We start from the raw sequence: 16,622 nt of genomic DNA on the forward strand, positions 1-16,622 counted from the left end.
GCTACAAACAGTAAACTCTTTGAGCATCATATTCTGTGCAACTCACAGTCAAAGTGCTCTTTACTCACAAATATATTACTATACAAAGCCTGCAAAACAGTCAAAGAACTCATGGGCTTGGAAATATCAGCTGTATTTTGTATACCATAAAGCTACGAATGTTGCAAACAGGAAACTGAAACCATTACGTAGAATGTGCTTGAAAACCTGTAGCATTGCTTTAAGATCTAGTATTTTTTTAAAGGCATACAGAAGCAAACTTCTACATTCAATTATAAAATAATTCAATGCATCAACTGTGTAAGAATTGAAATTTATATTTTTTGTGGTTTTAGCCTCTTTTTTTTGCCAAATTTAATTTTAAAAAACCCTCTTAACAATTTCATTTTAGAAAAACCCCATCCTTTTGTCAGCAACAGTTAATGCTAAGGAGGATCCTGAGTGACCAGTCTCCCTGATTCAGACTTCTGTTAAGTTAATAACTGGCCAAGAGATGTCTACTTCCCAGTTTGTCTGCCAAAAAACAGTATAGAAGCACCAATGGAGATAAGAATAATTCCTTTTTCCTTCACCCAACATACTACATTTCAAGCCAGTCTTTGAAAACGTTTATGATAATCATAATTCAGAACTATCCAGAGCCTGTCGTAAAAAGGCCCATAACAAACTCGGCACAGTTGCAATTAACTTAATAGAATAAAGTCTTTTGCATAAAATAATAATAATAATACTAAAACGCGTATTTCTGGAAGGTGGGAAGGGGAATCTGTAGCAATGTTTCAGTCTCTTGCACACAGAATCAGATCTGGTACAAACACGTACAGTACTTCTCTTGGTTCGGTTAACTGTGAAGCAAAAACTGTCCTCAGAAAAGAAGAAATGCATTCCGATTGTTTAGGTCCCCCTCTTCCTCATAACGGTTTCTCCATGGGAGGGAAACTTAATCTTCAAGCTCAAAGCTCGTTTCGTCATATAGTTCAGGACGAGATGACCTGGAGTGCCGGGAATATTTCAGCTGTAAAAAATCTCCCATTTCATCTAGAGCGTTCAGGACCTGTAATACAATTACACTATATTAGAAAAACATAAATGCTTCTCGCTTCCACTCAGCATCACCACGAATAATTTACACAACTGTACAGCTGCATCCAGATGGGGCATTTATTGCTGAAGCGCCATGGCATGTTCAATTGTGTTTAATGAATGGCTGGGAAGGGGGTGGGTCCTCTCTAGTGTTGCTTAGAATAGCTACAACTGTTTCTGTCATTGCTCTTACCCAAGGAAGTCCAATGTAGGGCTTGTCTATTCTAGCCTACAGCCTAAAGTGGACCAGAAGTCATTCATGGATGTCCAAACAATGTCCAGGGACCACCTGTCCTTAACATGGGTTAACTCTATTACTCCTTTCCAAAAGCCAAGGAAGTCCTGACCCTAAATCATTGCTTGTCATCAGTAATGGACTGGATGAGGGCAAACAAATTGAAACTTTAGCCAGACAAAACAAATGTTTTTCGGAAGGCAGACCAAGGAATAGGGATTCAGCCTTTGCTGGAAGGGGTTACACTCCCCCTGAAGACACAAGTCCACTGTTTGGTGGTCCTCCTGGATTAGGCATTGAACCTGGAAGCCCAGGTACATGCAGTGGCTAGGAGTTTGTCTGCACATTCAAAACTTGAGTGCCAATAGTGCCCGTTCCTTGAGAAGCCAGATCTGGCGACAGTGGTATATGCATTAGTTATATCCCGTATGGATTATTGTAATGCACTCTATGTGGGGCTGTCTATGAAGAGTGCTCAGAAAATTCAGCTGGTCCAAAGAGCTGGAGCCAGATTACTCACTTGGGCTGGCTACAGGGAGTGGACAACCCCGCTGTTGTAGCAGCTCCACTGGCTGTCGGTCTGTTTCCGAGCACAATTTAAAGCGCTGGTTATGACATTTAAACGCCTAGATCAGTGGTTCTTAACCTGTGGGTCCCCAGATGTTTTGGCCTTCAACTCCCAGAAATCCTAATAACTGGTAAACTGGCTGGGATTTCTGGGAGTTTTTAGGCCAAAACATCTGGGGACCCACAGGTTGAGAACCACTGGCCTAGATGGTTCAGATACAGGATGTATGGCTGACCGCATCCCCCTTACAGCAGTGGTGCTCAACCTGGGGCCCCCAGATGTTTTTGGCCTACAACTTCCAGAAATCCCAGCTGGTTTACTAGCTGTTAGGATTTCTGGGAGCTGAAGGCCAAAAACATCTGAGGACCCCAGGTTGAGCACCACTGCCTTATATAAACCTACCTGGACCCTGAGATCTTCAGATGTCCTTCTCTCAGCCCCACCTCCATCTCAAGCTCTGTTGGTGGGAATGAGAAAGTGGGCCTTCCTTCTTGTTGGCTGCCCCTCGACCCCGGAACTCCTTTTTTTCCCAGGGAAGCCAGAATGGTCCCCTCCCTGCTGTCCTTCTGGTGGCAGGCTGAAACCTTTTTATTCAGGCAGTCTTTTAAAGCTTTTAAAGCTTAAGCCAGGGGGTGCTGTGGTTTTATCTATATGGATAGGTTGTTAATTGGTTTTAACTGTTTATTTCTAATACCATTAATGTTTGTATATTTTTAGGTTTTAAATTATACTGCATTGGTTTTATTGTGAGTCGTTCGAGTCTCTTTTTATAGAGATAAAATGGGATGCAAATAATAATAACAATAACAACAACAAAAATAAATAGTATATAGTTTTTGCCCATATTAAGCAAATTCTGGCAATGCTCTGGAACTTTGGTGAAACTCTGGAGTAGGTCTGCATTTTGAGGTTATTGTTGACAGCTGGATCAGCTCTAATCTGAACTGGTCTGTTGTCCAGTGTCCCAGCACCAGCATCATCTTTTCCCTGTACACGACAGATCAGATCAGGGTCCCTTTGCTAACATCCAGGAGAGTTCTTGACTGTTGCCAGGCACCTTTGTTGACATCAGCAGGTCATGCAGGTGTTTTTGCTGATGTCACCAAAGGCACCTGGCAATGGCAGATATCAGCACAGACAATGGTGATAGAGAAAGGAAAGGTAAGGTGACAGTCTGGCAGAGCCGAACCAGTTTCAGTCTGCCCCGCTTCGGCTGCTGTGGGGTAAATGTGGCCAGTGTAGTCACCTCTGGGGCCAGTCTGGAGTATTGCTGTATAGATAAGCCCATACTCTCTACATTTTGAGATGCCTTTAGTGCTCCTGTGATTTAAAAAAGCAAAGTTTTAAAAGTTAGTACTGCTCAGTGGAGCCTGTCAAGATGTTTGGTACAACATCATCAGTGAGCACTATTTTAGCACTTATTTAGTGCTACATGCCAGCATTATCATTATTTTTAGACACAGAGATTTTATGTTCTGTTTTTAACTTGGTAATGTACTGCTCATAATAGTTCTAAGTTCTACTGCTCTTTCACAAATTATTTCAATTGATTTTTTTACTGCCTCATTCCTTGATTTTGACTAGGAAGATATCTGAGACACTAGGCCAAAGAAACATATCTTATAAACTGCCCAAGCAATAATGCAGAAAATCTGAAATTGATATTTATTCTTCCCCAATGTCCAAACACTTTAGACTATAGGAGGCCATCCTGAGAAATTAACAAGATAGAACAAAAATGTTTAGGGATTGGGAGGTGCCAGTTTTGAATGTTCAAGGAAGAGGGCATGCAGTACCCAGGAATAGAGTTGTTGTCCACTTCGACACTTATGAAAATAATCTATATTTATATGACTTTATGCATGTATGTGGGTATATCTATATAGAAAATAGAACTGTACATGTATCTAGACAATTGGAAATTCGTTCCCTTTCCATTTAACCCATAGAAGAATTCTATAAAACTAAAATGCACATTTACTTTTAAATCAAGGGTGGACACATGGCAGCCCTACATGCAACTCTAAGTTATTTTTATGGCCCCCTGGTACTGTTTAACATTTTAAAAACACTAGTTATTCAAAAGCAGAAGTGACTATGCTGTTGCTGTGGTTTTGTGTCTTCCCACCCTTCTATTCCCCCTATTTTTGGCAGTCTCTACTCCAAAGAGTCCCAGAAAATTGTCCCCTGGACCCACTGTGGTTGCCCACCCTGTTTTAAGTGGATGCAATCAGCTTCAGCAGAAAACCCTATTTCTATTTTATATTTCTCCCTAACAGCAATGAGATATCCTATTTCAAACAAATAGATACAAGCTGTAAAAAAGCCAAACTTTCTACAATAATCAATGACAAAGACTAAGCAAAGGCACGCAATAAAGGCGGCACAGAGTCTGGGAGGCATGGCAAGTCTTCCCCAGACCCCTCCAACATGCACCATCCATTTTGCAAAGCCATTTGCTGTGCTTACCGTGTCTAATATCTCTCGTGTATGAGCAGCCGACACACAAAACCGAGCCCTGGATTCTGTGATTGGGGTAGCTGGAAAGCCAACTACTACCACTCCAATATTTTTGGCTAACAAACGTCTTGCAAAAGCCCTGGGCAAAGAAATATGAAAAATGTTATTTCCTTTATCACGCATTGAGTACAAACCATCAATAAGAAGGGCCATCTAGTCCAACCTCCTGCCATGCAGAAATACACAACTAAAGCACTCTTAAAATATAATTTTGTTCGTATCAAGAGAGACTTGAGACATTGCAAGTCGCACCAGTTGTGAGAGAATTGGCTGTCTGCAAGGACCTTGCCCAGGGGACGCCTGGATGTTTTACCATCCTGTGAGAGGCTTCCCTCATGTCTCTGCATAACAAGTTAAAGCTGACAAACAGGAACTCACCATGCTCCCTGGATTCGAACCGCCAACCTTTCAGTCAGCAGTTCTGCTGGCACAAGGGTTTAACCCACTGCACCACCAGGGGCTCCAGATAATATAATAATAAAATAATAATAATAAAAACTTTAGTTATAGGCCACCCTTTCTCCCTGTGGAGACTCAGGGCCATATACACACAAAAAAGGCAAACATTCAATGCCCTACACTAATACAAACATCTTAAAAAGTAATATAAAATAATACAAATTAATAACCATAAACCTATTAAAAAAGAGAAATTAACATCAAAATGAAAAACAGAATACAAATAATCAAATAAACATAATTATACTGTTAACACAATTAATGATTAGGACATATACCCTGATAGAAAGATTTTTTTTGTCATGTCAGGAACGACCTGAGAAACTGCAAGTCGCTCCTGTTGTGAGAGAATTGGCCGTCTGCAAGGACGTTGCCCAGGGGACACCCGGATGTTTTGATGTTTTATCATCCTTGTGGGAGGCTTCTCTCATGTCCCCGCATGAGGAGCTGGAGCTGATAGAGGGAGCTCATCCGCCTCTCCCCGGATTCGAACCTGTGACCTGTCGGTCTTCAGTCCTGCCGGCACAGGGGTTTAACCCACTGCGCCACCGGGGGCTCCAATAGAATGATTAAGATGATGTAAACAGCTCCTGGATAAGAGCTCCATTTGGAAAAAAAGTGTTAGCTTTGTAAAAATGCACTTTGTGGCCAATGCTAGCATGCTCGTATGCACATTGTCAAGCATCTGTTTGTCATATTCACAACGAACCTTTAAAAAAGTATACCCAGTGAGAACATATCCATATCTTCATTTATTTCATTCTTGCATGCAAGACAAAAAGAAACATTTCCCCATTGTCATATATTTTAAAAGAATGTTTTTGTAACTGGGAACATTATGACAGTAAAATTTTTGATCAAAATAATTTTTCATACCAAAAGCAGAATCAGTATAAAAAAACGAACTACTGCGCTATTCTTTCCACTCTCAGGGATTGGCTTACCCTCCTCGTTGGCTCTTTGCCTGCCCGAGGTAAGCACGTGAAGGGCCAAGAAGTTAGGGGAAGCCAAGCCCTTTTGCCCCTTCCTCAGCCTCAGTGTTGGGAATGGGGCGAGGATGGCAAAATGGCTTGCCCTAGCAGGTAAGTGGAATAGCTGACTGAAGCCTCCTCCCAGCCTCCTCCCATTCTCAACACTTGGGAAGGGCACAAGGCTAGTGAAGGGGCTTGGCTTTCCCTTGCTTGTCGGCCATTTCCCTGCCTGCCAGAGTGAGGCAAGCAGGGGAAAGGCTGAGAGAAAGGGGGAACCAAGCTACGCAAGGCTGGCAAAGGGGCTCAGGGGCCTGATCTTCCCTCATCTTTGACCCTTCCCCTTTCTGAAGCAGGCAGGGAAAAGGCCAAGACACAAGCATAAGACAAACTCCTTCGCCTGCCTCATACTTGTGCAAGGCTGAGGAAGGGGCAAAGGGGTTTGGCTTCCCCTTGCCTGTCTGTCCTTCTGCTGTTTGCCTCTGTTAGGCAGGCAGGGAAAGGGCCAGCCAGCGAGTGGACGCCAAGCCCCTTCACCTGCATATCACATTCACAGGCAATTTTGTTTTGATAATGCACACTTCAACATTGGGATGTACATTACAAATAATGGCACACTACATACAAGTACATACAGGTATTAAGATTAAAAGGATAGATAGGCAACTGCCGGGGCTTAACACAGCAAACTCATCCAGCCTGAAAAATTTATTTATTTAGTTAGTTACAGCTTTTATATTCTGCCCTTCTCACCCCGCAGGGGACTCAGGGCGGATTACAGTGTACACATATATGGCAAACATTCAATGCCAATTTTGACGTGCAACATATACAGACATAGACAGAAGCTATTTAACTTTTTTTGGTCGCCAGGGGAGCTGTCGCTTTCATTGTCCATCTGCGACGCTGATGAAGTACTTCCGCATTCCCTGCATGCTTTTTTTTGGAGTGCTTGCTGGAGTCTTTTTTATGGCCTCATAAATTAGTTAATTTAGCCTCCACACACTTTAAGGTGGTACCTTATTTTCCTACTTGACAGATGCAACTGTCTTTTGGGTTGCAAAGGTTGACAACAGGCTACACAATGGTTGGAAACCCACTCCAACCCAGGCTGGCTTCGAACTCATGACCTTTGGTCAGAGTGATCTTAATGCAGCTGACACTCAGCCAGCTGCGCCACAATCCCGGTGCTCTGAAGAGCATTCTGAAGAGCTGCCACAACCTGAACAAAATGAGAAATTTTGCTTCCAAATGCCTGCAAGGGACACTGGGATATAATTTTTGTCATTTGGACCATTTTAGGGCTATGATGCCTTTATTCTTTTTATTTTAGGGCTGTGATATGTCATAAAGTACAATGGATCATGTTACCATATATACTCGAATATAAGCCAATTTTTTCAGTCCCTTCTTTTGTCTGAAAAAGCCTCCATCGGTTTATACTCGAGTCAAAGTTATTTATTAATTTACTGGGTTATTATTTTTATTACATTTATTATTTTATTCTATTTACTATTATTATTATTACATTTACATTATTTTACTCTATTATTATTTTATTACATTTATTATTTTATTCTATTTACTATTATTATTACATTTACATTATTTTACTCTATTATTATTTTTATTACATTTATTATTTTACTTTATTATTATTGGAAGGATATGTAAGCACATTTACATTGAAGAAGGTTCGAATAATGGTTTAATCAGAGTTGGACAGTCTTATCTTAAATTACAGTTGTATGTAAATATTCAAAAACTTTTAACCTACAGATATCTCAATTAATGCAATTTTATTGGTATCTATTTTTATTTTGAAATATACTAGTAGCTGCTGTATTTCCTACCCTCGGCTTCTACTCGAGTCAATACGTTTTCTCAGTTTTTTGTGGCAAAATTAGGTGCCTCGGCTTATTTTCAGGCCGATTTATACTCGAGTATATACGGGTACTTATATTCACCACTGTAATGAGCAGTAGCAACTATTTACTGGAAGCCCCCGGTGGCGCAGTGGGTTAAACCCCTGTGCCGGCAGGACTGAAGACCAACAGATCGCAGGTTTGAATCCGGGGAGAGGCGGATGAGCTCCCTCTATCAGTTCCAGCTCCTCATGCGGGGACATGAGAGAAGCCTCCTACAAGGATGATAAAAACATCAAATCATCCAGGCGTCCCCTGGGCAACGTCCTTGCAGATGGCCAATTCTCTCACACCAGAAGCGACTTGCTCCTGACACGACAAAAAGCAAACAAACTATTTACTCTTTAATCACTGTAATTACTATCAGAAGAAACTGTTTCAAGAGATATATTCCAGCACTGGTGGTCAGTAAGAGCTTTGGCTAAGACTCTGAGAAGATGCAGTCAGTCAGGATAGAAAATTGTAGATAAGAAAGACACAGTCAGAGAAACCAGAGAAATGGTCAGAGCTGTTTGAGATTTTCCTACGTATTTTTAAAGAACTTTGTGAAATGAAACTTCTGATGAGTGAAATTCTGAGCATTAGCTTCACAGAGTAACCGGAGTCACTTACCCAATTTTACCAGGTATGTAAAGCAGCAAAGGCACAACAGGGGAATCCTCGTTGCCATAAATAATGAAGCCTAGTTCATGCAACCTTCGTCTGAAATACCTCGTATTTTCTGATAGTTGGCGGACTCTCTGAAGTCCTGAAACAAAGAAGCATGGAAATATTGATGGGAGAAAATTATGATCCTCCTGTCAGGACAAAAACCAAGATCTAGTTCTTTGTGCTGAAGGCTGAGTAAAATATTGATTGACTACTTCATAATGTAATGCAACTTTTAATACATTATGTAAACATTCTACACAGCTCCATGTAATTATTTCAGACATGTAATATATAATGAAGGCAAAACAACTGTGACTACTGACTCAAATGGCTGAATGAAAGTAAGTCAACCACGTTCACCAATAAAGTGAAGGGTGCTTTCTTAGTTCAGTGAAAGGAACATATTAAAGTCTCCCTACTTTCTAGCCTTATCTCTCACCAGTCAAGCACTTTGGCAGAGGTTCAGATGAAATGATTCTTGGGATATTTTCCCACTATTCAATTTTATGATTTTCTCAATTTTTTACTGCTTTGGAGTTGGGAAGAAAGCAAAGTGTTGGAACAATGATAGCAAGGAAGAGAAAGTATGTGTGGAGCAGTGAGGGTTACTGTCCCTTTCCTCCTTATAATTTTACTCCCTTCACTTTCTATCTCAGTAAGATGGACAGGTGAGCAGTCACTTTGTCACACAGTGCACTTTCCTCTTTTCCTTTCAATAGTCATGGCTTCTCACATGACGCTCAGCAGGCCCTGCCCCATTTACCCTCAATGTGTCGAAGAAGTGTTGCAAGATGCTTCCTCGGCAACAATGGAGAAGCAAGTGGGTTTTGGGTAGCTCCAATGGAGCTATGCATATTTTTGGGACCTTTCCCCCATCTGATGGGGACAAGGCACCAACACGTCTTGTCCCACTGTCCCTGTCTGATGGGGGGGGGGGGGGGAAGGAGGGAAGAAAGGAAGGAAGGAAGGAGAGAAGTGGGGTGCACAAGGCACCATGTGCAACTGTTGGCGAAACAGAACAGGGGCCAGGTACATGTGAAGAGGTCTACAGTTAATCCTTTCCTGTTACTGACTCAAGAGTGTCATTTTTTGTCTTTGTCAACAATGTGATAACTTTGCTATCTCTTTAATCTTCCAATAGCCAAGGAAGTTTTATCTAGATTACTTCTGATGTTGGTTGGTTAGCAACAAGACACAAAGCACATGTTCGCAAAAACTTGCAGTCTCCCTTTGTACACCATGACGTAGTTGATCTTGTGGCATCTCTGATCTTTTTAACAGCCTGATTGCATCACCATGTTTCCTTTTGTGGAGGCCACTGTCACACTTGACATTTTACTCTTTCCAGAAAAGCTATTCATGGCACATCCTGCTTCATCCCACTGAGAAATATTACTTTACAGTGTCTTTGGAGTAATTTTTAATTGGCACTCTTCTTAGGCATCACTTGAAGCCATACTATTTCAAATTTCCTTATATTAAAAAATACAGTAATTATCATAACCCTGAGGTTCTTCTCTTCATCACATTTATTTATTTATTTATTTATTATTTGCACTTGTTAACCGCCACTCTCAGCCCGAGGGCGACTCGTGGCGGTGTACAAAACATAGAACATAGAAAAGACAACAGTTTACAATAGATCAAAACCATAACACAACATCTTACGAATACACAACTAATTAAACTAAAAATCCGCTTCGTCTTGTTTGGGGTCATAATCAATCTCATAGTCATAGTCCATTCCGGTGGTCATTCCAAAAACATAGCACTTAATTGAAGGCCTTTTCGAAGAGCCAGGTTTTCAGGCCCTTGCGGAAGGCCATGAGGGAAGGCGCCTGTCTGATTTCAGCAAGGAGGGAGTTCCATAGCCGGGGGGCCACCACCGAGAAGGCCCGCTCTCTCGTCCCCGCCAGGCGTGCGTGTGAGGCAGGCGGGACCGAGAGAAGGGCCTCCCCAGATGATCTCAAGATCCTCGTGGGCTCGTAGGCCGAGATGCGGTTCTCAAGGTATTTTGGGCCGGAACCGTTTAGGGCTTTGTAGGATAACACCAGCACCTTAAATTGGGCCCGGTAGCAAATCGGCAGCCAGTGGAGCTGGGACAGCAAGGGCTGTTTGAGAAATGAGGCATTTCTGCTCTTCTTATTTCCAAATGACTCTATGTTAGCACAGAATTGTAATTTATGGGCTGTAAAGAGATGTAAGTCTTAGTGCTTTTTTCTATTCTTTTTAATGACAACATCCCTCAACTACAGATGCACATAGAGATGTTAATGAGGATATCTGTGCAAGTAACTGTTGGGCATTGTTGTCACTGTGTCCCTTCAAGCCATCTCTGACTTACAGCGACCCTATCACAGGGTTTCCTTCAAAGAATTTGTTTGGAGTAGAGGGAGTGACCTTGCCTTTCTCTGACGTTGAGTGTGTGTTACTTTCATTTGAGAGGTGCCCATGGTTGAGCAGGGATTTAAACCCTAATATTAACAAACACACACAAAAATACTATACTGATCAGTATTTTGGAAAAACCTCAGTACTTGAACACAATTGCAGACCAATTACAGCCATACATGAAAAAAAAATGGTTTGCATATCTTAGCTTTCCAAAAACAATGCTATTTCATGGTCTGGTCATTCCCTAAGGAACAATGTCCTAGTTCAGCACTGAAACCACAATGCAACACTGTCTCTCACTTTTGGGCATAAGGACTAAGAGTTAAAACTGATGCTCCAGAATCTGCTACTGCACATGATTGTCCTTGCTGGATTGGGATCTGAGGCTATCTTCTTGAAGGATTCATTTTCCTGACTCGTGCATTTCATGTTTTTAAGACCAATCCTGCACATGGCTACCAAAGATTCTGTATCCTAGGAGTGCAGGATTCATATAGGAATGCGGCTATGGTGTTTCACATGTGACCTAGAGAGATGAGAAGCACCAATTAGTCATTACAGAGATGTAGCATTTAGCTACATAAAGCCAGAAGGATCACAACTCTAGAATTCGCAGTATTGGACTACTGCAGGTCCTTTACACTGACTGTTCCTTGGCGATGGAACTCGCATCCAAAGAAAACCTGGCCGCTTCCTCTGTTCTCTCTCCACTGGCAGAAAAAACCCTTTTCATTGAACCAGTCTTTCAGCAACTTAGTGACTGTTGAGAAATGACTTTTAACAGATTGGCTTGTTGCTGTTAACTGCTGTTAAATCAATGTCAATGCATGGCGAATCTATGAAGAAGACACCTCCAAATCACCCTACTGCAATGAACAGTACTGTTTGGGTTTTACAGAGTCATGGTTTCCTTGATTTAGTGTATTTGTCTGTAATGAGGTTTTCCTTTTTTCTTACTGCCTTCCACCTTATGCAGCATTATTGTAATTTGAACTCAGTCATGTCTTCTCATGGTATGCCCAAAGTACGATGGTCTCCGTTAAGTCACCTTGGCTTTTAGGGAGCGTTGAGGCTTGATTTGCTCTAGAACCCACGGTATCTATTGAACTCTTCTCCAGCACCATGTTTCAAATGAGTGGATTTTCAGCTTCCTTCACTGTTCACTATCATATATAGAAACTGGAAACATGATTACCTGGATAATTCTAACTCCAATAGTTAATTATATATCTTAAAACTTCAGGATCTTCCCTATTTGTAATGTGTTCCCCAGCTGGTGTTAAAGCATCTCCATTCTTGGTTTAAATCTACTTTTGATTTCTCCTATCTTGTGAAAGGGGTTTCTTGTCTTCTGTTGTCATCTTCTATTTCTCTGCATTGATTACTACAGTAGAACACAAGTTGCTGAAATGTTGTATTCAGGGTTCCTATCTGACTTATATCACCTTTTTACCTTTGATTCCTCTCTCTCCTTAACTGTTTGAAGAGTTTGATCTGTGATCAATTAAAACTTCTCTTTCTTTTTGGCTACAGTTAGGGCTTTTGCATCCCTCCCTGACTAGGTCCTCAGTTCTAATTTTACATTACTTGAATAATCTTCACGTTGCATTTTGGCACAATAGCGTCCTTCTTTAGCTTTATCCAAATTTTAATACAAGTACGTCATGGTCTGTATCAGAATTTGCTCCTGGTCTTGTACTTGCAGAGACAATGGAATTTCTCCACTGCCTGCATCCAATACGCAGTCTATTTTATTTCTATATTGGTTTTAATAGGTGATGCTCATGTTCATTTCTTGCTTGAAGCACATTTTTTGTGATGAACAGACTGACTCACAAAATTCAATCAGTGGCTCTCCTGCTTCGTTTCTTAGGCCAAATTCTTTGATTTTGCATTTTATTTGCACTTTAATTGTCTAGGATTAATTAACAAGTAGTCCTGTTCTGATGTATGATCAATTTCCTTTGGATTCCTGCATAGAGTTTTTGAATTTCTTCCCCTTCTGCCTCTGTAGTTGGAGCATAAATGTGGTTTAATGTTATATTGATGTGTTTTCCGTGAAATCTTATTGATATTATTTGGTTTAACTTTGAAATTATGTTTTGGCTGTTTTTGCTACCTCACTCCCGACTATTAATGCCACCACATTTCTTCTTATATTTTAATTTTCTGTTTAAATTTCAGAGTAAAATCCTGCATAAATATCAGTCTACTTTAGTTTCCTCAGCTCAGGTACTGCAATGTTTATACCTTCCATTTTTTTGTCTTACTACGTTTATCTTTCCAATTAATATTTCTCACATTTCATGTTCCTATAACATGTGCGGTACAGATTCAGACTTTCTTTCGCCTTTAAGCACATTAACACCTGAACATCCTTTTGGCTTGAATTCAATTGTGTCACTAGCACAGATCTATTTGTAATTGTCCTCTGTTCCTTCCCAGTAGCTGTTGAGAGCCATCTGACCCAGGAGTTTTCACCTGGCACTATTGCTTGTTTCATTTTTGTGTTATCTCACCATATGGTCCTTCTTTGTAAAGTATTTTCAAAAGAGGTTGACTGTACCTCCCCTCTCATCATCATCATCATGGGTGATCACTCAGGGCTGGGTGTGATTGTCTTCCAGAGGTAGAGTCTTGGCTGTGTATCTGTAAATTACTGTTAAGACCTATCCTGGAACCACATAGTCTTTCACATAGATTTCCAGATAGAAGACAGTTACAACAAGATTCTTCCTTTCGTCCTGTATTCATGCTTCTTCAAAATCCATGGCACTGTTGGTAATAACTGAGCTCCAGTTACAACACTCGAGTTGCTTCTCTTGGTATTTATACCACATTTTAAAGGTTAGCTTTAAACCCATCTTTAAATCTCTTTCACTGTTCACCAATATTCCATGATAGATCATCTTAGCATCTCCACAGTTTGGAAACAACTTGATGGTACACAACAACAACAAATTAAGCAACATGTAAGTAGTGAGTCAATATGATTAAGTGATTTAAGTTTTGGATTAGGACTTTGGGAGACCAGGGTTTAAATCCCTGCTTGGTCACAGAAATCCAAGGGATGCCCTTGGGCAAGTGAAATTACATCCTCTCATTTTGGAAAAGGCAATAGCAAATTCTTTTGAACAATCTTGTTGAGAAAACCACATAGTAGGTTTGTATAAGGCAGAAATTTGACAGCATATTATTTAATCAATAAAGAATGAATATTATCGAGACATCCCTAAGAGTGCATATGCTCTATAGCATGAATGTAGTTTACTAACACTTTAACTGTCACAGCTCAATGCTATGGAATGATGGTAGTTGTAGTTTTACAAGGTTTGTGGCCTTCTCTGCCAAACAATGCTAGTGCCTCACCAAACTATGAAACCCAAGATTCCATAGCATCGAGCTATAGCAGACAAACTGGTGTTAAACTGCATTAATTGTAGTGTAGAGTACTCTTACAAGCTAAAATATGACAAAATAAGGGCATTTTTGACCATATATTATGAGAAGTTGCAGTTTAGCAAAATCTGGAGGCCATAAACAACCAGAATCTGGTATTTTCCTTGTAGAAAGGAACAGTTGCATCATCTGTTTTTTTCACTTGCAAGTATTTTGAAAAATAGAAATGGATAATTATAAATTATTTTGTGGCATGGCTTAATGAAAGGAAAGAGGACATCTCTAAGTATTTTTTCCACAAAGGCCTGGTCACACAGGCAGCCTATTATCCTTTGGGCTTGCTGTTCAGTTTCCATTTGACAAAGTAAGTGAGTTGAAGGGGCCACAAATAACTTAAGTGTCTCTCCAGTTGTGCTAAAACAAAACCAGCTGTGGGAGAGTAACAAAAAACAAAGCAAAACAAATGCCTCTTACTACAAAGCTTTCCAGTTGCTAATAAAAACAACAGTCTGGGGGTATTTCCAAAAATATTTTTGGTATACCAGATTTCAAAAGAACTAGAAAGAAAGAGTGGGAGACAGTGAATCGTTGAATGGCTGACAGGAAACTTAAGAGACATAGAGCTTTTTCCATTATTTTTAAATATTATAAGTTGGAGACTACCAAATTTACCACAGATTAGAAATAGAAATAGGCATTTCCTTAAACAGTATAAAATTAATTATTTAAAATTCTATTTTCTGCTAAGTAAAGCTCCACAGAAGAAAATAATGGTTAATGACATTCAAAAATAGATGTCGGTGCCAGATATGTATGCAAAGATACAAATGAAGCTTGTATTCCGCATGTATATGTCAATGTTGTTGGCTGCTATGACAAATTGCCCTAACATTTCCAGGACCCAACATTCTCTCCCATAGGTTGTTTTATTTTTCTACGCCCGAACACTGCATTGTTTTACAGCTGTGTTTTATCTTTATTGTGATATAGTATACAAAAGTGTCCTACTGAATCTAAGTCATGCAGAAAGAGACCAACAACAACATTTATAGCTTTGCAAGACATTCTGAATCCACGTATTCACAAAGCAGACCAGGATAATTCCTTTTCTTTTCTGTCCCATATGCTCTAAAGAAGTATTAAGGAAAATGTAGACTGTAATTTCATGGAAAATGCTTTTTCTTTAGAACATGCATCTTCTCTCCAGAACTAAAATGTAGACACTTGAGGGAGGTAGATTTGCTCTGGAGGCATGAGTCAAGAGTGACATTTAGGGAAGGAGAGGTTATGATTATTCTTCAAGTGCACCACCTAGAGGTTGTGATTACTATGAGTCCCCCCCACCCCAAACAAGAAAGGTGTTCTCAAAACACAGTACAGCATTTATTGGCATATTTTAAAATGCGTTTTTTCAGACTTCCAAATGTTGAAAAATTCTGCAGGCAACACTACTTTGTGGGAGAAAATGTACGGTTAAATTGTGATGTCAAACCAGGATCACATCCATAAAATCCTTAGGATGTATGAATTATAAAGTCATGGGGGCTTATGTTCCAATGGATTAAATCAAATGGCTAATCTAACTAAAGCAGAGCCACTAAATCCATGGAATTTATAAATATGTTGACTTACAAAATTCCTCTTGATTCAATGATCTACTTTAGTTGGGACTAGTAGTCCTTGAGTTTAATTGGTCTGCTCTGAGTATGACTAAATTTGGATTCTGTTCTCTGTAGTTGTTGCTTTGTTTACCAATGTACAAAGCTATGAGGAATGAAAATTAGCAATCCTGCAAGGCAGAAGTTTCACTACTCAACATCAGATTCCCTGCTCAAAAGATGCCTTAGCCTTCACCTCACTGTTTCACCATCCATTTTCAAATTAAACACTTGAAACTTGTTTCTTCCCTCTTAGATGGAGTCTCTAAAAGCATTTGATTTGGACTTCATTCCATTCAGAAAACACTGCACGTTATTAAGAAATACTGAAGATCCTTGGGAATCAAAACTGTGATTCTTATCCAGAGGCAAAATTCGTAGAGGCTATTTTGCCTACTGGTAACTGTAAAGTGAACAAATATTTTCACATGCTGATAGGCCAGGAGGTCACAAGGGAAATAGCCTGAAATGGGGCAAACAGAAAGACAGTATTTATCTGACAGGTAGGGACCAAAGTGCTGTCAGAAAGTGGACTTGGTTGAAAAGTGGAACCTTAGGTATTTTAGCTTGCAAAGCCATATTTGACCATAGAAAACATAAATAACACATCATATATCACTTAGAAAGGCATGGTATAGCTAAAAGAGCTTCTGTGTGGATTCAAAAGTGAAACAAGGAAGAGTGGACCCTTGTGCAAGCAGCCCCAAACGAACCTTGTAGGCAAGAAGAACTGATGGGACACTCGACCCCTTATCAAATTAA

At 40.2% G+C, this 16,622-nt stretch overlaps 1 protein-coding gene across 1 annotated transcript in view; it reads right to left on the reverse strand.

The window, feature by feature from the left end:
- Nucleotides 1-402: 402 nt before the first annotated feature.
- Nucleotides 403-16,622, reverse strand: part of SPTLC3 (serine palmitoyltransferase long chain base subunit 3) — a 78,484-nt gene continuing 62,264 nt past the window's right edge. Inside the window, 3 exon segments of the mRNA XM_060785977.2 lie at nucleotides 403-1,054; nucleotides 4,356-4,485; nucleotides 8,371-8,506. Of these exon segments, the coding sequence (XP_060641960.2) occupies nucleotides 941-1,054; nucleotides 4,356-4,485; nucleotides 8,371-8,506 (380 nt within the window). The 3' untranslated portion in view covers nucleotides 403-940.

Source organism: Anolis sagrei, chromosome 1 (assembly GCF_037176765.1).
Source record: "Anolis sagrei isolate rAnoSag1 chromosome 1, rAnoSag1.mat, whole genome shotgun sequence".
Lineage (NCBI taxonomy): Eukaryota > Metazoa > Chordata > Lepidosauria > Squamata > Dactyloidae > Anolis > Anolis sagrei.